The following is a 22500-nucleotide window of genomic DNA, read 5'->3' as shown; positions in this document are numbered from 1 at the left end:
TACTCTGAAAAAAAAACATTAAAACAATTTTGGCCAGAAAACTCGTCCTTCAAAATTAGATCGATTAAAATTACCCCAATCTTCCGAAGAGACTCTCAAACCTGGGACGTTAAAGAAATGTCGAGTCCCAGGTTTGAGAGTTGGTTTTTTTTTTTTTTGACAAGATGAGAGTCATTTTGATCGATCGATATTTATTTAAGGAGGATTTTTTTTTTCCAAAATTTTAAAGATGTGTTATTTTATAGCACGGTAGCCAGCAGTGTGAAAATGAATGAATTTGATCGCCACTTGATGTCATAAAAATGTTTTGTTGAAAGTGGGAACTGTTGGGAGAAAGTTAAATAAATGTGTTTTTGATTGATTTATGGTTTTGAATGACTGTGTGATATTCATACATCTGTAAAAAGAGTTATAGTATAGTAGGACGATTAGATTAATAAAAGGAAGGAAGGCCTGTGGGGGGAAAGCCACAAATAGTTTTGTATGTTTTCACCGTGATAATTAATGAGTTATAGATCTGGAAAAGGTTTGTATGAAACAGTGCCAAAGAAAGCAAGAAGGAAAAATACAAGGAAAAAAAATCCCCAATATTCTTCGAAGTCCCGGGTTTGAGAGTTTTTTGCCAAGATGAGGGTCATTTAAATCTATCGATATTAATTTGAAGAACGAGTTTTCTGGGCAAAATTTTTAATACGTGTATTTCTTCAGAGTTACGGCGGAGTAAATGTTTCGTACTGACACTAGAGGTCATAGTTCGTCTAGTCGTATGCAAATGAATGTATCAATACAATAAAATAACAAGCTGTAACGAAATTCCAATATGGATAGTATGCACTTGGCAAAGGAGTTCACAGCATTGCCATCCGGAAGTATAACGGACCAACACACAAAACTGTGTGTAACTATGACCGTTTATAGTCTGGTTAATACAGTTTTGTGAGAATTACTGATAAACGCGGATAGCAAAAAAACAATAACAAAGACCCGAGTGACGTCAACTGCGAACGACGAGACAGGGCGCCTGTTAGTCGATATCACATTTATTTCCGGCAGAGATAAACGTGTCACTGGCCAGGTTTTCATTTTACACCTCAGAGAATATGAGTAAATAACCTTTTACAAAGATCAAACGATGCGCTGCTCGGAACGAGACTCGAACCCTGGACCTTCCGGCCCGAAGGCGAGATCATTTAGGGAATGATTTGCGCTCTCTGCTCCTTACTTGAAGAATGTTCACTCGAGCTTATGCGTAGCTATTTTTTCCTCGCTGTTGCTTAGGTCACGTGGTTCAGGCCTTAAGTCCCTGATTTTAGCATGGCAAAGATGAGTCCCAAAAAAGCGGGGTTTTGTTTTCTCACATTCTCTCACTGTACTCAGGTGTCAAACGAGACACTAGCTGCTAACACCGTGGTCTGTCTGTTGAAAGAAACTTGTAATACAGCTTTACATACGCCATGTGTATCCATAAAAGTGTTGTTGACGTGGGGCACTCTCACGAATAAGGATACTAAGACTTTCTTTCTTACTAGTTTGCGGGTGGTTGGATGGGAGCATCACCCTTGAATCATATACCTATGATGTTCGCATGGGTATACGATCCGATAGTGATGTCGTTTCTTCTTCTCTTTACTAGCCTATCCTGCTTCTTTGGTTTGTGATTGTATTTTTGACAGGGGATATTTTTTTTTTTCTGTAAATCTTCTGCCTGTTTGTTCTTGGTTATTTATAATTTAGCTTATGATATCTTTAGGTTATGATTTTGATTTACATTTGTACTATTTTTGTTGGATTGCTTGTTTTTTTTTTTGTTTCAGCGGTCTCTCATATAACCTCAATTGTGTTGGAAGAGACCTAAAGCAACAAACAAACAAAAAATCTTACTAGTTTACTTACTTACTTACTTCCCTACTTACTTACTAACTTACTTAATTTACTTACTTACTAACAAACTTACTTAATTTACTTACTTACTGTACTCACTTACTTTTTTACTTACTTAATTACTTACACTCAATTCTGTCTGTCGCTGCATGGACACCGATGGTATTCCATGTTAGACCAACCTCTTTAAGATCTGTATCCATGGATCGACGAATGGGCATGATGTATATTAACTTTCCATGTGCTGGAGGTCCTTGGTCACATTGGAAAAGGTGCTCAAAATGACCCACATAGTGTTAACTGTTCACTGACACATTTGGAAGATTTGGAACTATCTAAAATCACGATTGGTCATTGTGTTCAGCTTGACACATGGGTATGTTTAGAACTTTCATAAACAAAGCAGCGTGTTTACATTTGTTCAGAAATGCCCAATCGTTGGACAGCAACAAATCACGTGATTGATGACTCGGGTTGAACGAAAACCTGAATATAGATCGCTCCCATTAGGTGGATGCGGTTATCACCGATTCTGTCCCTTCGTTGTAACCAACACAGTCTTTTAAGAGGACAGCTGCTAGCATGTAAACACTTTTTTAGAGCTCGATGATTTCTATGAGTGAACAGAATAAAAAACTCACAAAATCGTACACATCATTTTAAAAACAAGCCTTAACACCAAGATACCAGTTCCGTGTGGAGAAGTCCTTGTAATTTTTCTTTGTCCACAAACTAAGGGAATGAATTTGGTAGATAATGAATTCACCCAATAACAATAATTATAGAAAAATAAACATGTATACAATTCGATAATTATAAGCTTCATCTGACAGCTTGATTTGACCTTAGAAATCTAAGAATCTACGTAGCTTAAATGGGCTTCTTATCGTTATATTTCTTTATCTGCTTTCTCATACGGATGAGACACAAATATATATTTTGAAGCCATCTACCCCGTTTAATGTCCCTCGCTTTGGTCTACAATTTATTCAAAGGATAAATGACTCATTTCAAATGTATTTTATTTGACATATTCAGCATTATGACAAATGAGTATTTTATTATTTTATGCGGACATATAACCGAAGGACATGACGATAATTATTGTAATAATTTGTAAGTTATCCCGGTGGATGATGGGTTTGGCTGGCAGGCATGTATAGGTGGAGATAGCTATCGGTTAACCCTCTCCTTACCAACTATAGGAAAATCGTCACATTCGTTACGATACAACCAACATTATTCTTATTCAATTTCTCTGGGGCATCAAATAAATTAAAGATAATGAACAGTGTGTTGTAGAGCATGTTTTGCTTAATAATTTATTTATCGCAAGAACTTTACTGCGTGTTTGAGTGATAAAAAAAGCTATTTTTGAGTTGGGTGTGAAGTTTTGGGGACAATCCTGAAAATGGCTGGTAAAGAGAGAGATAACAAGTTAACTACCATAATCTGGAGAAATTAGTATTTAAAAACTTGGCCAGAAAACTCGTCTTTCAAAAATCGATCAATTTAAATGACCCTTATCTTGGCAAAAACTATCAATTCTTTGAATTGACGAAATTTTTATTTAATTCCAAGGTTTGAGAGTTTTTGCCAAGACGAACTTCATTTAAATTGATCGAATTTTGAAGAACGAGTTTTTCTGGCCAAATCTGTCGGAAAAAAAGTGTAATATTATCGCCCAACATGCGTCCTGTCTCGTTTTATATGTTTCGTGTTGCTGTTGGTCATGGATGCTTTGTAAAGCGCTTTGAGCACGTTTAGTTGTTAGAGTTTTGTTAGAGAGTTTTTTTGTTTTTTAGTGTCAGGCTATAAGTTAACGAAGGCTATGGTTGAATACATATATCGACTTTCTATAAGGAATGTGATAAACAGAAGAGTAGCGTCCCTTGATTGGACGTCACCCATAGTCTGTGAGGTCACCGCGGAAAAAGTTATTAGAGAGAGAATGTCATGTTGGTTGTGCGCATGCGTCTCTCGTCCTCGCCAAGTGCATACTATCTATACTCGAGTCCTGTTAACATCACATTATTAATCAGTATGAACACATGTGTTCAGGAACATAACAGGTGTGTTATCTGATTTTACATATGACGGCCTGACCTTTCCATAACATTTATTTTAGTTTTTCCACTAGCACATCTATCGAGAAGGACAATGCTACTTCATGATGTTGTGACAACTGGACAACCGGGCTCCGAGAAGATTTTTTAAACTTTTGCTTGGAAATTTAAATTATACTGATGTTCAGCTTAATCTTAGTACAGCATATTAACGACTTCATAACGAGTTTGCTCTGGGGAAAAATAATATTATGTATTTAAAAGTTTGGCTAGAAAATTAGTCCTGCAAATATTGGGAAGTCTCTGGTTTGAGAGTTTTGCCATAATGAGGGCCATTTAAATCGATCGATATTTATTGAAGGACAAGTTTTCTTGCCAAATTTTAAAATAGACGTTTTTTTTTTTTTTTTGTTTTTTTTTTCAAGGTTTGAGAGTTTTTCTTCAGGATGAAGGTCACTTAAATCGATCGATATTTATTGAAGGACAAGTTTTCTGGCCAAATTTTAAAATAATAATATGAGGTTTTTCTTTCCAGAGTACGGTCGAGTTAACTTGTTACATGTCCAGTCCAGGTGTCGGTGTCATCATGACCGACAGATAATGTTTGTACTTGCCGGGCAATGATAATATTATTATTATTATTTTTTTTCGGGGAATTCAGCTACTGACCCAACTTGACCCACAGATTTGACCTGCGTGGTGATTTGGTTTGTCTTATAGATAGTTCGAAGATGACGTCAATCAAGTCTTTGTTATTGTTTTTTGCCATCCGCGTTTATGAGTAATGCTCACTGAACTGCATTAACCCGACTATAAACGTTCATGGATACACAGTTTTGTGTGTTGGTCCGTTATACTTCCGGATGGCAATGTTATGAGCTTCTAAGCCAAGCGCATACTATCTCTAGGTCAAACCAACAGCTGCTGTAGGTGGCAATACGATTCAATAGTCTGATGTCACGCCTCCCGGCAACGGCGGCCATCTTGGTTCTAAACAAAGAAAATCATTACTTTTTATTTTTCATGCTGGCTATAACTTTTCATATGCCTTATGATCATAATGTGTAAAAGTCAAAACATGATCAAATTTATGGTTTTGTTTTCCTCTGGATATCCTTTATGCTCGCCGGAGAAATATTTCATACGGGCGTCCGCCATTGTTCCGATAGTTTAGAGCAAGTGTTACTAAGTTACCATGCGTCATTAGGAAGGAAGTGACGTTACGACTGTTGAAGAGTATTTCAATAGTTGTGATACATCGCCATGCTAACCAGTTATCTGGCCATACTCTAGAAAACACGAATTTTAATATTTGGCCAGTAAACTGGTCCTTCAAATATTGATCGAATTAAATGAACCTGATCTTAGCAAAAAATCTCTAACCTGGGACCCCGCGAGGTATTCATTGAAATCACAGGTTTGAGAGTGTCTGCCAAGATGAGGGTCATTTAAATCGATCGATAATAATTGAAGACGGAATTTTCTGGCCAAGTTTTAAAAAATACGTGTTTTCCGGAGTACGGCATGGCAGTTAATTGGTAAAAAAAAACCCAAAAACTTGAGCTTTTATATTGTATCGTGCAACACACACTTGTCCTAAAACTTCCGTTTTCTCGTTGTCTTTCGTTATCGTCCTTGAATAACGAGATTTAAAAAAAAGCATTTCATTGACTTCCAATCATCTCATTTCTACACTATAAAGCAATAATATCGACGAATAAACGTGTTCAAAGCGCTTCAGTGGGGGAGTCTATGGCGCCGCAGTTTATCCCGGTTTCTGTAGCGTGAAACGAACAATAACAATTGCTTGCTATCCTCTGGATAGGACTCTATTCTTATCGCAAAGTACTTTCCGCCAGATCTAACAGACCAAGCTAACCAATCACTACTGGGTGGACAGTGGGACGAGATCGAGAGGGAGTTGGGGGGTCGGGGGGGGGGGGGGGCTGTCAGAATAATAATCTTAACTGCACCCGTGATCGATTGCGTGTGAAGCGAGTGCTCTACCAACTGAGCTATCGGGACCCCCCAATGTTCCCCTCTACTACATATTATGTATAATGAGTCATGTAAGATCAAAACGGACCAGGACTTCCCGAATCATTTGAGCAAATCGGGGTTAATAGATTTGTACAAGGAAGAAAACAAAATACTAAAAATCAGAACAAAGCAACAATATATCCCAATGCCACGCTGAATTTTATTTAACACTTTCACGGCGAGATTTAATTTGAAGAGTGGTTTTCCTAAACTCCCTAACTCCGTTTTTTTCCACATTTTGAGATATTGAGGATTGTTTCCCATAAAATGTGTCATTCGTTCCATTATTTTCTTAGATTTAAACTGAACGAACGAGCGATAAGACATAGCTAATGATAAAGTTGCATTAATAGGGGTAAGACGCATTAAAAACACCAAAGACATAAGAACACTTTGATGTTATAAAAAATGATTTTTATCACAACGTGATTTGAATGAGACTTTGACACTAGCTATATGACACGCATGACGAATTTGTTTCTGTAAAATATTATTAATATGTATTTTTATATGAAGAGTTATCTATATGCAAGAGAATATTATGTTTGAAATGTTCCGGGTTGATACATTGTTTTGATTTAATGGGAAAAAATAGATTGACGTCACTCAGGTATTTGTTATTGTTTTTAGTCAGCCAGTTTTATGAGTAATTCTTCCCCAATTTAAAAAAAAAACAAAACAATAAGTATTGAAATGTAAGCTTCAATTTATAGATAGAACAAAGTTGACGTCACTCGGGTCTTTGTTATCACTTTTACCCTTTTTATGAGTAGTTCTCACTAAATTATTGTATCAATCAAGATTATAATTGTTTAAGGTTACATATAGTTTTGTGTGTTGGTTCATTATATCTGGCTGGCGGATGTTATGAGATTTTTGGGTTAACGCACAGCACCAATAGATAGAACGGAGTTGACGTCACTCAGGTCTTTGTTATTGTTTTTTGCCATCCGCGTTTATGGGTAATTCTCACTAAACTGTATTAACCAGACTACAAACGTTTAAGGTTACACATAGTTTTGTGTGTTGGTCAGGTATACTTCCGGATGGCAATGATGTGAGCTTCTTAGTCAAGCGCATCCTATCTATTCAACGACGACAGATACTGTGGACGTTTCGGGTTTCCATAATGAAGTTGACGTCACTCACCTCTTTGTTATCGTTTTTACCCTTTTTTATGAGTAGTTCTCACTAAATTATATCACTCAGACTATAAACGACCAAGGTTACACATAGTTTTGTGTGTTGATACTTTGTATCTGGCTGGCGGATGTTGTGAGGGTTTTTTGGATAAACGCAATGCATCAATAGAAGGGATGAAGTTGACGTCACTCAGCTCTTTATTATTGTTGTCATACAGCTGGTTGACGTATTAGATCTCACTAAATTCTATCAATCTGACTATAGATAGTATGCGCTTGGCTAAGAAGCTCATAACATTGCCATCCGGAAGTATAACGGACCAACACACAAAACTCTGTGTAACCATGACTTTTATAGTCTGGATATTACAGTTAAGTGAGAATTACTCATAAACGTGGGTGGCAAAAAACAACAAAGACCTGAGTGACGTCAACTTCATTCTATCTATAAACATTCAAGGTTACATATATAATGTTGTATGTTGGTACGAAACATCAGGCTGACGGATATTGTGAGCATTTTGCCTATACGCATAGCATCACTAGGCCGTCCCGATTGACCCCATGGATAACGAGACCCAATGTCATTCTGTAGGTCGCACGAAATCACAAACAAAAGAAATGCTGATTGCAGATTCCTCTCATTTGCATAATTCAGTCAACCGTATCGGGTCATAATGGCTGATTATGCAATGTTTATTCTAATAATGACATATTAACCAATATGTGAATATTTTGTTTTTATCTTTCTGAGTGATATAATGGAAATAAAATATTATAAAGACATGTATTGCAAGGGAGACAATAGCAATCGATAATAATAATTACAAACATGCAACATATGCTGATTTTCTCCACGTCATCGAAAATGTTTATCTTGATTATATGAAAAATAAAATTTAGATTTTATATAGAGCAACATCCACTAAACGTGCCCAAAGCGCTTTACAAGGGGGTCCCTGGCCAACAGCATCACTTAACATGTAGGGCGTGACATGACGCCTGTTAGGCGATATTACAATTTTGTCCTACATTGACAACGCTGTTGACGTCCTGAGTACGGTGAGAGAATGTGACTAAAGAGACTTTTCCAAGGACTCAACTATGCGCCGAGCGAGACTCGAACCCAGGACCTTCCGATCCGAAAGCGAGTGCCATACCACTAGACCACATAGCCTGATCAAAATCCCATTAACCAGTTGACTGCCGTTCTTTTGGAAAAAACACGTATTGAGCTTCGAGCTTTTATATAGTGCGTTGTCCACTTGATAAATGTGTTCAAATCTAATAGATTTACAAGTAGGGGTCATTATTTTGTCATTATTTTTAGCCTGTCATTTTTATGAGTAATTCTATATAAATTTTATTAATCAGACTATGTGTTGGTGAGTTATATTCGCCTGGCGGATTGTTATGAGGACTTTGTTTTTCTTTTGGATAAGCGCACATCATCTATAGATAGTTCGAGGTTGACGTCATTCGAGTCTTTGTTATTGTTTTTTGCCATCCACGTTTATGAGTAAGTCTCACTTAACTGTATTATCCAGACTATAAAAATTCATGGTTACACAGAATTTTGTTTGTTGGTCCGTTATACTTCCGGATGACAATGTTGTGAGCTTCTTAGCCAAGCGCATAATATCTATAGTCGGATTGATAAAATTTAGTGAGAAGTAAACCCAAAATGGCTGTCTAAAAACAATAACAAAGTGTTGATTACCGTCAATTTTCTCCCTTCTACTCTTTCTTTGCTGTTAATGATTCGCTGCAGTTCCATATCACACTGCCCCAGGGCATGGCGTTACATAACAGTGATTTTTGTCGCATTCATTGTCTCACCTGTTCCATTATAGCTCTCTACCAATCACTGATAAGTATCGCTAATCCGACTAAATTCTTTCCCGGTTGTCCACCTGGTGTGATTTAACTTTACACCTAATTGAAGGAAAGGAAGGTCAAAGCAAATTATGGCCAGATTCGCCACAGTTAAGTTGGAGTCCTGCCTGAAATAATAGAAAGAACGAAATTGACGCAACTCAGCTTTTGTTATTATTATTGTTAGACAACCTGTTTGCGATTAGTTCTCAGTAAATTTTATCAAGCAGACTATAAACGTTCAAGGTTACACACATTTAAAAAAAAGTTAGTATTTATTATTTTTTTTTTGGCTGGCGGATGTTGTGAGTATTTTACCTAAACGTACAGCATCACTAGCCAACGTCGGGTCCTGTAAAGAAATAATGTCGTGGAATGAGAAGCGAGCAAATATCATCTTTCTAAACAATCTGGTATAATACCTGGATGAGCGATATAAGAAAGAATTTGGTAAAACAATCGAGGCTTATAGATTGCAGACCTGCCAACTTGAAATGTAAAAAAAATCGTAGTTTTCAGAGAGAAGAAATAGAAGTCACTATAATTAACTTTACAAATTAATATTTTACATTTATCAGTATAAAATATATCTTCAAAACCCTGAATAGATGCTTTGTGGCACCAAAGTTTTCTTTTTATCACATTGTAATGAATCAAAAATGTCTATTTATTTCTATTGTTGATGCCAAAAATCCGTATTTTTACGATTTTTTCGTAGTAGTTGGCAGGTCTGAGATAGTCTAGTGTAGAAATGACGTCAGTGAGTTGAAATTTTTGAGTCGCTCTGGGGAAATGGTTTACATGTCACTGGAAAATCCATTCAGGACTTATTGATGTTATACACAATGGGGCAAAGCGTAGCCATCGTTATGTTATAGCCTGATACTGAAATCCAAAAGGACTGGCAGTTTGACGTCATTATTTGGTTTTTGCACCGTCGAGTGAGTTATCGTTAGTAGAGCTCATGGAAACAAGTCATTTCATTGGTTGAACTATTGAATACAACTCACGATTTGTTTTCTTTTGTGGCAAAAGACCGGCATTTTGACGTAATTTTTTGGTCAGTATCAGGCCATAACTTTACGAAGGCCACGGGCTAAGCCCCAAACACTGTAGCTTTATAGATAGTTCGAAGATGGCGTCACTCAGGTCGTTGTTATTGTTTTTTTTTTTGCCATCCGCGTTTATGAGTAATGCTCACTGAACTGTATAAACCTGACTATAAACGTTCATGGATACACACAGTTTTGTGTGTTGGTCCCTTATACTTCCGGATGGCAATGTTATGAGCTTCTTAGCCAAGCGCATACTTTCTATAGAATTAAAAACTAAGAAACTAACAGCCAAATTTGGATTGTTGATTGTAAACAACAAAACGCTGGGAGCGTTAACTATATGAAAAATAAATCATGTTTGGATTATTCACAATTTGAATAAAAACATTAAATTATAAAAGAAATGTGACGAATAATTGATAACACCATGAATCGACGACTTTCTCCACTTCCGGTCATTTTTAAAATCCCTTCAATCAGATGCACCAGAATTGATCTCAGAAATAATTTAAGAAATCAGAAACCGTCGGACGCCAAAGTCATTATTAATTTCTACAAAGTCAAAATCTGAAACTCAAAGCATCCAGACCACTCTTCTACGTCAAGAATCAACCCTGGCAAGAATGTCTCATACTAAATGTAAAGTTTTGCTGCAGGGATAGGGGTCTCTTGTAAAGGACGTTGAGCACATTTAGTGGATATTGCTTCAAATAAAAACACAATGGGCATGATCTATATTAACTTTCCACGTGCTCGAGGTCATTGGTCACATTGCAAAATGTGCTCAATGCGACCTACACAATGAAAAGTGCTCACAGATTTTGAACTAACATCACGATTGGTCAGTGTGTTCAGTTTGACAAAGGGTATGTTTACAACTTTCATAAACAAAGCAGCGTGTTTACATTTGTTTAGAAATGTCCAATCGTTGGACAGCAACAAATCACGTGACTGATGACTCGGTTGAACGAAAAAATGAAAATAGATCGCTCCCATTAAAAGAATATATTTGAAATAGCATATTTTAAAGGTTCGAAACTTTTGCCATATAGTAGTAGCAAAATAACATTGAAGATTAGGGTACGACAAAAAAAAGCCTTAATTAAGCTTAAAATGTGAACATTTTTTTCATCTTCCAGCAACCACCCACGTCTCTCAAATACGGCTACTATGTGGTCTAGTGGTATGACACATAGTTGAGTCCTTGAAAAAAGGCTCTTTACTCACATTATCTCGCCGTACTCCGGTGTAAAATGAGTACCTGGCCGTTAACAGCGTTGTCTCTGTCGAAAAAAATAGTAATATCGGCTAACAAGCGTCATGTCCCGTCCTACATTCTACGTATTGCTCTTAGGTCAGGGACTCCTCGTAAAGCGCTATGAGCACATTTAGTGGATATTGCGCTATTATATAAAAGCACAGTTGTTGTTGTTTTTTTTTAATACGTTCATAGACGAAACCCTACACGTCTTCAGTAGTCTATTCAGCTCATTTAATCTGACCAGATATCTAAGGAATTATAGATACTCTTGGGTTGACAAGGACGCACGGTTCCATTGTGATCCATGTCTCTACTGTGTGTACACTGGGATAGGCGTGTATGTTTTGATTGGCTTTTTCTGGGGGCCCTTTATGAGTTCAAGCTTGACTGGACAGTACTTAATGGTTTAACCTTAACCTTTTCAGGCGAGATTGAATATTTTTTTCCTTTTCAAGGTTTCTTCCATTGTTAAATTTACCTTGTTATGATAAACGAGAGTTTATAGTTAAGGTTTATTTTAGGTCGTTTGTCAATACTGTAGTGGTTTGTAAAACAACCAAACAACCAAACAAACAAACACGTATTTAACATTTTGGCCAGAAAACTCTTCCTTCAACTATTCATCGATTAAAATGACTCTCATTTTGTCCAAAATAACCTCTCAAACCTGGGACTTCACGGAAGACTTCACGGAAGTCCCAGGTTTGAGATTTTGGACAAGATGAGAGTCACAATCGATCGTTAGTTGGAGGACGAGTTTTCTAGCCAAAATTTTAGATACGTCTGTTTTTTTTTTTTTTCACAGAGTGAGACAGACTATGGAAGATAAATCAAAACATAGAATTTCCAGTGAAGAAACCCCAACATAATCATTGTTGTAAATAAAGTAGAAAAAAATAGATTATTTATAAATAATATATGGATGTGACATTTTCAAAATTTTTTATTCTAGACCTAACCATTTATACTGAAAAAGCAGTTCTATAGATGTAATTATAGCTCCGATTAAACCCAAGTCGCATCGGTTTTATTCCTCTTGTTCAAAATGTAAACATCTGGGGTCAGGTTAGAGTTCTTTCCAATCCGGCATGTAAAGGGTTAATTGTTTAATCGGCCGTTTAGTTGTGAGACGGGGCCGGCAGGGACGTTGATTATGACAAAGTCGATTGGTACCGGCGATAGTTGGTACTGGTGGTGCCAGATGAAGGCATTCTGATCATTCTTGTGTGAGATACACATTCGATCTTCTTATGGGAGTGATAGAGATTCTTGGCTAGTTAGTGTGTTCAATTGATGTGCTCATTACACGAATGTGCTTGTTTACAAATTATATTATATGATAGGCAAACACGTTGATAAGATAAAGCACACATGAATTGCGATTTATAGCCCTGCATGCATTCACTTAGCAGTTCATATAAAGTAACAAATTTCTTTTTTTATTTACATTTTAATTTTCTTTCTTTTTGGAAGACCAGGTATCTCTTTCTAAGACTGCAAAGCCAATGCCATATTTGGCGAAAATATATTAACCCTCTCCTCACCGACTATAGGAAAATCGTCACATTCGTTACGATACAACCAACATTTTTCTTATTTAAATTTCTTTTGCACATCATAGAAATTTAAAGAAAATGAGCAGTGTGTTGTAGAGCTTGTTTTGCTAAAGAAATTATTTATCCCATGAACTTAGATCTAGATACTGCTATTGTGTTTGATTGATTAAAAAATCTATTTTTGTGTTAGTTGGGTTTGAAGTTTTGGGGAAAATCTTACCAATGTATATACAATTTACAAACAAAAGAAAGAGAGAAGATAAATTATAGAATCTATTGTGCAAGTGAAAACACTGTCTACCTAGGTACTAATATTAGCAGGTCTGATCATCGAACACAATTATGGGCTGGATTAAACATTGTTGTAAGGGAGAATAGTATGAGTTGGTTTGAGAGTATTTCCATTACAACAATGAGATTGTAACAATTTGGGTTATCAGACCTGCAAATAAGTACCTACAAGAGATGAAGTGAGTAGGAAAGTGCCAGAAGACAATTAATAGAGAATAAAAAAATTTCTTGGCGGTGATGGGGGTTTGAACCCGCGACCTTATTGGTAAATAAGTACCTACTCGTCACTATCTATCATCAATTTAACACACCAGCTTTGAATTTTTACAGCCAAATTCTTATTTCGGTTTGGTTATTAATACTGGTTATTGTTTATACTATATAGAAACCAATTGATATTGGATTAAATACTTGGATTCACTTAATCTTGAACATTTCAAGTTATTTTCGAGATGGTTCTGGAGGTGTCAACTGTAAGTTATCTTGAATAAGGAAAATATAAGAATTCAGCTGTGTTGAAAGTTAACAACCTGAACATCATTTTTATGCCCAGATAAAAAGAATAAAGAGCCAGTCTCCTCCTGTCCTCTCTCTCTCTCTCTCTCTCTCTCTCTCTCTCTCTCTCTCTCTCTCTCTCTCTCTGTGTGTGTGTGTGTGTGTGTGTGTGTGTCTCTCTCTTTCTATCTCTCTCTGTGTGTGTCCCTCTCTCTATGTCTCTACTCAAATTTAGTGTCAGTGTCTATACATTTTATCTTTTTCTAGCACGAAGTCTTCCCGACAACAAACCGTTATGTCACAGTAGGTCACTTGTTGTTTTACCCCCCTCATTTAAAAAATACTTTGGAGGGGGGGGGGGGGGGCTGGGAGGTCTATTTTAGATTTGATCATCATTTTGATTCGTTTAGTTGGCTTTTAATGCGGCTATTATTATTAGTCTTTTATATGACGTTAAGGTGTGTTAAAATGAGGGGGTTTTTGTTTCTTATCTAGATAACGATTAGATACTGGCTTTTTCTTGCTGTTTATTTTTACATTTAGAAATGACTCCAAATGACTCAAGGTTACTCCCTCATACTTCTAACAATCAGAAATTCATTTCCGCTCCATTTCACACTTATAGTATCTATTATTCATTTCTTATTTCTTACATGCAATAAATTTGTATTTTCATTGATATTTTAATTTATTTCATTCATCCATACATACATTCATTCATTCCTTTATTCATTCTTTCGTGCATTTCTTTATTCATTCTTTCATGCATTCGCCCATTCATTCATAAATTTAATAACCATTTCGTTCATTAAATTTTCTTATTTGATCTCTCTTTATAACAATGGTTATGAGGAATTTATTCTTATGAATATTCATGAGGATGCAAATTGTGTAGATCTAGAGCATTTATATAGCGCAATATCCAATTTATTAATTTTAAAAAAATTCTTTTCCTCCAGAAAAAGATGGCCAGATCAGAGGTCCAGAAATGCATGGACTGGTTATTCCAGCAACAGGTAAGAAGAAAATCAATATGTGTCCCATCTACTCAAAACGCTAATATGTCCTGTGGATCAACCTGGTGTTTAACCCTCTCCTTACCACCTATAGCAAAATTCGACACATTTGTTACGACACAATAATATACATTTTTCTTATTCAAATTTATTTTGTACATCACAAACTTTTGAAGAATGATCTTTGTTTAATTAATAAGAACATAAAGTTGTTTTGGAGAGAGATTGTTTGAGTTTTTAAAAAACATTTTTTTCTGCTGGTTAAGCCTGTCATTTTGGGAAGATGCTGAAAATGATCGGTAAGGAAAGCGTTAAAATTAATTTCAACTTTAACCCTTTTCTTACCAGCCATTTTCAGAACTTCCCCAAAAATTTCAAACCCACGCAACACAAAAATAGTTTTTGCTTACCCAAACAGAAAAGCAGCAAATACATTCTATGCATGATATTGATCAGCAAAGTGAACTCTACAACACAGTGTCACGTTTTTATAGCTATAATAAAACATTTGTCTTTAAATTGTGTGATTTACAAAAGAATTCTGAATGATAATAAAAGCGCTGGTTGAATCGTAACTGTGACGATTTTCCAATGAGAGATGGTTCGGTTTGATAATTATTCACACTGACTAGAAATAAAATCTTTTTTTTTTTTTGTGGAGAGTGATTTTAAGATGCTAGAAGCTGCGGAATGTGAGAAAGTCATGAGCAATAAATGAATTTAAGCAGCTTAAAAAAATAACAAAATGCCAAAATCACGGAACGTTTCGAGCTCAAAACCCTTCTTCAGCCAGTAACAAAAAGTTTTAAAAACTCCAGTAAAAACATTTATCCATCACTTAAAATCCAGAGAGTCTGTTTCTATTTTTCATGGCCAGGTGGCCAAATGGTACGATGTTTCGTCGCGTCAAGCGCTGTTAAGCTTAGTCACTGGTGGATGGGTGACAATGATCGTGGAAAAATTTCTGGTCCCGACGTTGTGTCTTTGGGTAAGACAATTTACACACATTGATAGCGCACCCTACTCATACCCGGCTTTAGGCAGTGAAAAATATTTGAAAGTGTTACAACAAAAAGAACGCAAAACAGGTAATAGGTACGTTATGAAATGGAAATATGGTTTCATATGGCATGCTGCTGGAATAATTGAAACATTGCGCAGCGGATTGAGTATGGTAAATTCGTTTTAAACTATATATAAGCTATATAACAGTTCACATTTTTTTCTTTTAATTACTAAGAGTACTAATAACATGATTATAACATAGAATTAATAATGTTTCAAAAGAAACACCGGTTGAATTGCTAGGGGTTGAAACAATACAAGCAATAGTGCGGCTATGTGGTCTAGTGTTATGACACGCGTTTTCGGATCGGAAGGTCCTGGGTTCAGGCCTCGCGCTCGGCGCATGGTTGAATCCTTGGAAAAGGCTCTTTACTCACATTCTCTCACCGTACTCAGGTGTAAAATGAGTACCTGGCCGTTAACAGCGTTGTCTTTGTCCAAAAAATTGTAATATCTCCGAACAGGCATTATGTCCCGTCCAACATGTTAAATGTTGCTGTTGACCAGGGACCCCTTGTAAAGCGCTTTGAGCACATTTAGTGGATATTGCGCTGTAAAAAGCGCAATTTAAATTTAATAGACTTTCGGGTGAAAACCCTTCGTCAGCAAAACAAGAAATAGATCGAGGAACGTTGAAAACTATTTCAATAAACATTTATTTAATTCACTTGATTTCAGGGTTCGTTTCGTTTTTGTTTTGCTGACTAGCGTTTCCATCTGAAACGTCTATTGTTTGTATCATTTCAATACGAAGCTTTTTTTTTTATCTTCAATATTTGTGTTACCATTTTTACGATCTGATATTATCAAGGCAATCCCGTGTGTTCTCGATTGGCGACTTTTCTAGGTTAATTAATTGCTTATCAGTCTTGTCATGAGGAATGCCCGTTTCTTTTTTAATTAAAAAAAAAGTGCAATATCACAGAGGTATCGTAGTTAACACACATACACACACACACACACACACACAGAGAGAGAGAGAGAGAGAGAGAGAGAGAGAGAGAGAGAGAGAGAGAGAGAGAGAGAGAGAGGAATAAAGAAAAAGAGAAAGAAAGAAAGAAAGCTAGAAAGAAAGAAAGAAAGAGAAAGAACGAAAATAAAAAAGAGAGGGAGATAGGGAGAGAGAGAGAGAGAGAGAGAGAGAGAGAGAGAGAGAGAGAGAGAGAGAGAGAGAGAGAGAGAGAGAGAATTTGGGAGACATGAGAGATATTTTTTAAAATTTGTGTTTGATTTTGTTAAGCTTTGTGTTGTTTTACTTCTAGTCTATGTCAGTTTATTTCCCTTTTAAATGATTTATTTGCTTCATTATTATCAGAAATGACTAGATAGTCTATGGCAATAAATACCCAATGTAAATTTCCAGAAGTTGATAAATAAAATTGATCTTATCTTATCTTTTTTTATTACAAAGTTTCTATACTTCTATCCTCTTAAAAATACCTTTTAAACAATTTCTTGAAAACTTGATCTTAAAATATCAATAGATTGTATGCGCTTGGCTATGAAGCTCACAACATTGCCATCCGGAATTATAACGGACCAACACACAAAACTATGTGTAACCTTAAACGTTTATAATAGTCTGTTGATACAGTTTAGTGAGAATTACTCAGAAACGCGGATGGCAAAAAAAAATAACAAAGACCCGAGTGACGTCAACTTCATAATCTATCTATAGATTAAATTTACTCTCATCTAGTCAAAAGGGGGTCCCGGTAGCTCAGTTGATAGAGCACTCGTTTCACACGCAAAGGGATCAAGTTTGATCCCGGGTGCAGTCGATTTTTTTTCCGAACCCCCCTGTCCACCCAACGCCGCAGAAAACGGGTAGTTGGTTCTGTTAGATCTGGCAGAAAGTACTTTTGCTCGATAGACTAGCGTCCTATGAAAAGGGTAGCAAGCAATTGCTATTGTCCGCTTCACGCTATAGAAACCGGGATAAACTCCGGATCCTCGGGTCTTACGGCTCATCTTGTCAAAAGCTCTCAACTCTGGGACTTTAATAAAGTCCAAGATGACCGTCATTTTAATCGATGAATATATAATTTGAAGGCCGAGTTTTCTGGCTAAAATTTTAATAAGGCATATATTCAGAGTACAGAATTTTATTAGGCAAGGGTGTATTTTCAAACAGAGGGATGCCATGTCCTCACGTTCCGTTACGTCAAAGGGTAAAATTTTTATACATTTGAGGATTATGTGTGAACGTGAAATTTAATGGCAGAATGTTACACCGCTTGACAGAATAAAAGAGAGAGGGAAGGAGATTGGGCGGGGGGAGGGGGGGGGGGGGGGGGGGGCGGGTAACATATATAGCCAGATAGACAGAGAAGTAGACAAATTGGCATACGGGCAGGTGGACAGACAGACAGACAGTGAGGCTGACAAATAGAAATAGACAAAGATAGATAAATAGGTAGCTATATATATATATATATATATATATATATATATATATATATATATATATATATATATATATATATATATATAATATAGATACGTGGGTAGGCAACAACATACACTTATTTACAGGTCTGATAACCCAATTCCTAATAGGATCATTGTTGTAATGGAAATCTTTTTAAAAAATGACGCAAATTATTGTCCATTACAACAATGTTAAACTTGGCCCATAAGCAGATTCGGATCTCAGACTTCCATATTTATGTATACGTTGGTAGGTAAGTAATTAGGTAGCTAGTTAGATAAATAATATGGGGAAAATAGATAGATAAACAGACAAACAAACAAACAAACAAACAGAAAGGCAGACAGAGACAGACAAAATATGGATAGGTAGATAAGGGGCTGCGTGGCTCAGTGGTAAGGTCTTTGCTTCCTACCCGAAAGGTACCGAGTTCAATCACCCGCCGCTGCGTTGTGTGGCCTTGAGCAAGTCACCTCGCCCTAGCTCACTTTGCGGCGCTGCTCTGCGGCTGACGCCTGGGTTATTCCAGTCTTCCCTTGGAATAGACCCTAAAGACAAATTTCCCCTTGGGGGAAATAAAGGGATTTTTATTTTATTTATTATTTCTTACAAGTTCAAATTTTGGAGATGTCCCTAATTTATCATAACTTTATGATTAGGATTTTTCCTCAGATAATGTTTTGTATGAACGATTTTTAGAGTGTTCTTGTGTAACTCAATAATAACTCGGCACCTCAAACACTGGTTTATGTCTATCTAGATGATTATGATGATGAAATGCCGCTATGTGCGTTTTCGGATCAAAAGGTCCTGGGTTCGAGCCTCGCTTCGCGCATAGTCGAGTTTTTAGAAAAGGCTCTTTACTCACATTCTCTCACCGTACTCAGGTGTAAAATGAGTACCTGGACGTTAATAGCGTTGTCTCTGTCCGAAAAAAAATTTGTAATATCGCCCAAAAGGCGTCGTGTCCCGTCGTATATGTTAAGGGTTGCTGTTGGCCAGGGATCCCTTGTATAGCGCTTTGAGCACGTTTAGTGGATATTGCACTATATATAACTAGCTCAAAAAATCTCATTTGTAGCCGGAAGCATCTGCCTTGACTTGAATTAATATTTATTATTTAGGAGGATGAAAATAGCTTCATTTGAAGGTGCTAAAAAGAACAAACAAAACCCCAAACGTCCTATAGATAGTATGCAGATGACGTCACTCAGGCCTTTGTTATTGTTTTTGCCATCCGCATTTGTGAGTTGTTCTCACTAAACTCTATTAACCAGACTATAAAAGTTCATGGTTACACAAAGTTTGTGTGTTGGTCCGTTATACTTCCGGATGGCAATGTTGTGAACTCCTTGGCCAAGCGCATACTATCTATATGAAAAAAGAAAAGAATTACTATCTACGTTGTCAAGAGATGAATGAAGAAAGGGACGTGAGAAAATGCTTTTATATTTTATATTTTTCCTTGTGTCAACATGAAGTTACAGTTAAAGAAACCCCCTAGACTCGCCATTATTATATTATTGTATTATTTAATTTTATAAGTTATAATAGGAAAGAATCCAATTATCTCTATGATGCGTGAGGTTAAGAGGTACAAGGATATGGGAAGAAAAGAATAAGGTAGATTCTGCCATACTCTGTAAAAAAAAAAACAACCCATATTTAAAAATTTGGCCAGAAAACTCGTCCTTCAAATATCGACCGATTTAAATGACCCTCATCCTGGCAAAAACTCTCAAACCTGGGACTTCGCGAAGTCCCAGGTTTGAGAGTTTTGCCAGGATGAGGGTCATTTAAATCGGTCGATATTTGAAGGACGAGTTTTCTGGCCAAATTTTTAAATATGGGTTTTTCCAGAGTACGGTAGTATAGGTCTTTGAAGGTTTTTTTTTTGAAGAGTAAATATTAAAGGATAAGAGATACTGATAAAATTTGACATTCAGGGTTACGGATATTGAAATATATATATAAATAGAGAGAGAGAGAGAGAGAGAGAGAGAGAGAGAGAGAGAGAGAAAGAGAGAGAGAAGGGGGGGGGGGGGGGGGGGGGGGGGGAAGTGAGTGGATAGATGGATAAACAGGTAAGAAAAGAGACAAATAGATTGATATATAGACAGACATATATATATATATATATTATATATATATATATATATATATATATATATGAGAGAGAGAGGAGAGAGAGAGAGAGAGAGGGGGGGGGGTAGATAGATAAATAGATAGATAGATAGATAGATAGATAGATAGATAGATAGATAGATAGATAGATAGATAGATAGGTAGATAGATAAATAAATAGATAGATAGATAGATAGATAGATAGATAGATAGATAGATAGATAGATAGAGAGAGAGAGAGAGAGAGAGAGAGATAGATAGATAGATAGATAGATAGATAGATAGGATAGATTAGATAGAGAGAGAGAGAGAGAGATAGATAGATAGATAGATAGATAGATAATAGATAGATAGATAGATAGATAGATAGATAGATAGATAGATAGATAGATAGATAGATAGATAGATAGATAGATAGATAGATAGATAGATAGATAGATAGTAGATAGATAGATAGATATAGATAGATAGATAGATAGATAGATAGAATAGTAGATAGATAGATAGATAGATAGATAGATAGATAGATAGATAGATAGATAGATAGATAGATAGATAGATAGATAGATAGATAGATAGATAGATAGATAGATAGATAATAGATAGATAGATAGATAGATAGATAGATAGATAGATAGAATAGATAGAAATAGATAGATAGATAGATATGATAGATAGAAGATAGATAGATAGATAGATAAGATAGATAGATAGATAGATAGGATAGATAGATAGATAGATAGATTAGATAGATAGATAGATAGTTAGATAGATAGATAAGATAGAATAGAATAGATAGATAGATAGATAGATAGTAGATATGATAGATAGATAGATAGATAGATATAGATTAGAAGATAGATGAAGATAGAAGATAGACAGGAAAGACAGACAGACAGACAGACAGACAGACAGAAGACAGAAGAGACAGACAGACAGAAGACAGACAGACAGAAGCAGAAGAACAGACAGACAGAAGACAGACAGACAGACAGACAGGACAGGACAGAAGACAGACAGAAGACAGACAGACAGACAGACAGGACAGAAGAGACAGACAGACGAAGACAGACAGACAGACAGACAGACAGACAGACAGAAGACAGACAGACAGGACAGACAGACAGACAGACAGAAGGACAGACAGACAGAACGAGACAGACAGACAGACAGACAGACAGACAGACAGACAGACAGACAGACAGAAGACAGACAGAAGAAACAGACAGACAGACAGACAGGACAGACAGACAGACAGACAGAGACAGACAGACAGACAGACAGACAGACAGACAGACAGACAGAAGAAGAAGACAGACAGACAGACAGACAGACAGACAGACAGACAGACAGACAGAAGACAGACAGACAGACAGACAGACAGACAGACAGACAGACAGACAGACAGACAGACAGACAGACAGACAGACAGACAGACAGACAGACAGACAGACAGACAGACAGACAGACAGACAAGCAAGCAGGCAGCCAGCCATAGAGAACAGACAGACAGATAGATAGATCGATAGAAACATAGGTAGATAGATAGATAGATAGATTTATAGGTAGATAGATGTATGGGCAGACAAACAGATGGATCTATTGGTATATAACTAGATAGGATGTATTTGTGTATTCGTAAGTATGTGTGTGTGTGTGTGTATGTGTGTCTGTGTGTGTGCATGCGTATGTATGCGTGTGTACTCAAATTTAAAAGAGGACTTGTGACAGCAAATGTTGATCTTGTAGAGGTAGACACTTTGAAATAATAGCTGTAAACGGGGATACTTTTGGTGTGTCAATAGTCCTGTGTTTGTCCCCCATTCACTGTAGCCTGTATAAATTGACTTCGATCCTACCCGCCTAATTTAGCAAATTTTGACAGTGTCTGTGTAAATTTGAAACTGTTTGCCCGTTAATCATTGTGATAATTGAGACTGTGTCCACAACAAGTTGATTTTGTAAATTAAAATTTGATGAGCATTTATATAGCGCAATATCCGCTTAATGTAACGCGCTTTGAGTACATTTAGTGGATATTGCCCTATATAAAAGATCCAATACTTTTTGTTGTTTTTAAAAAAATGGATTCAATGCCCTTTCAAATGGTCTTAAGCCAACAGAAACTCTTAATATGTAAGAGAAGACATGACGCCGTTTCCGAACAGGGTTACGGCTAAGTATCCATTTTTCACTTGGGTA

General features: G+C 36.4%; 1 protein-coding gene across 11 annotated transcripts in view; it reads left to right on the top strand.

Annotated features, from left to right (window-relative positions):
- LOC144980502 (uncharacterized) overlaps window positions 1-22500 on the top strand; it is a 136668-nt gene that overhangs the window by 68619 nt on the left and 45549 nt on the right. For 10 of the 11 annotated variants that reach the window (XM_078928133.1, XM_078928132.1, XM_078928127.1 and 7 more), the window contains one exon: window positions 14622-14678. In XM_078928133.1, the coding sequence (XP_078784259.1) occupies window positions 14622-14678 (57 nt within the window). Of the gene's footprint in view, window positions 1-10342; window positions 13641-14621; window positions 14679-22500 lie in introns of those variants that run through there. The other variant, XM_078928134.1, reaches the window with a different exon arrangement.

Source organism: Berghia stephanieae, chromosome 10 (assembly GCF_034508935.2).
Source record: "Berghia stephanieae isolate SIO BIC M18660-M18661 chromosome 10, UCSD_Bste_1.3, whole genome shotgun sequence".
NCBI lineage: Eukaryota > Metazoa > Mollusca > Gastropoda > Nudibranchia > Aeolidiidae > Berghia > Berghia stephanieae.
The sequence above is the reverse complement of the archived record's forward strand: the minus strand, read 5'-3'. Positions and strand labels throughout refer to the sequence as shown.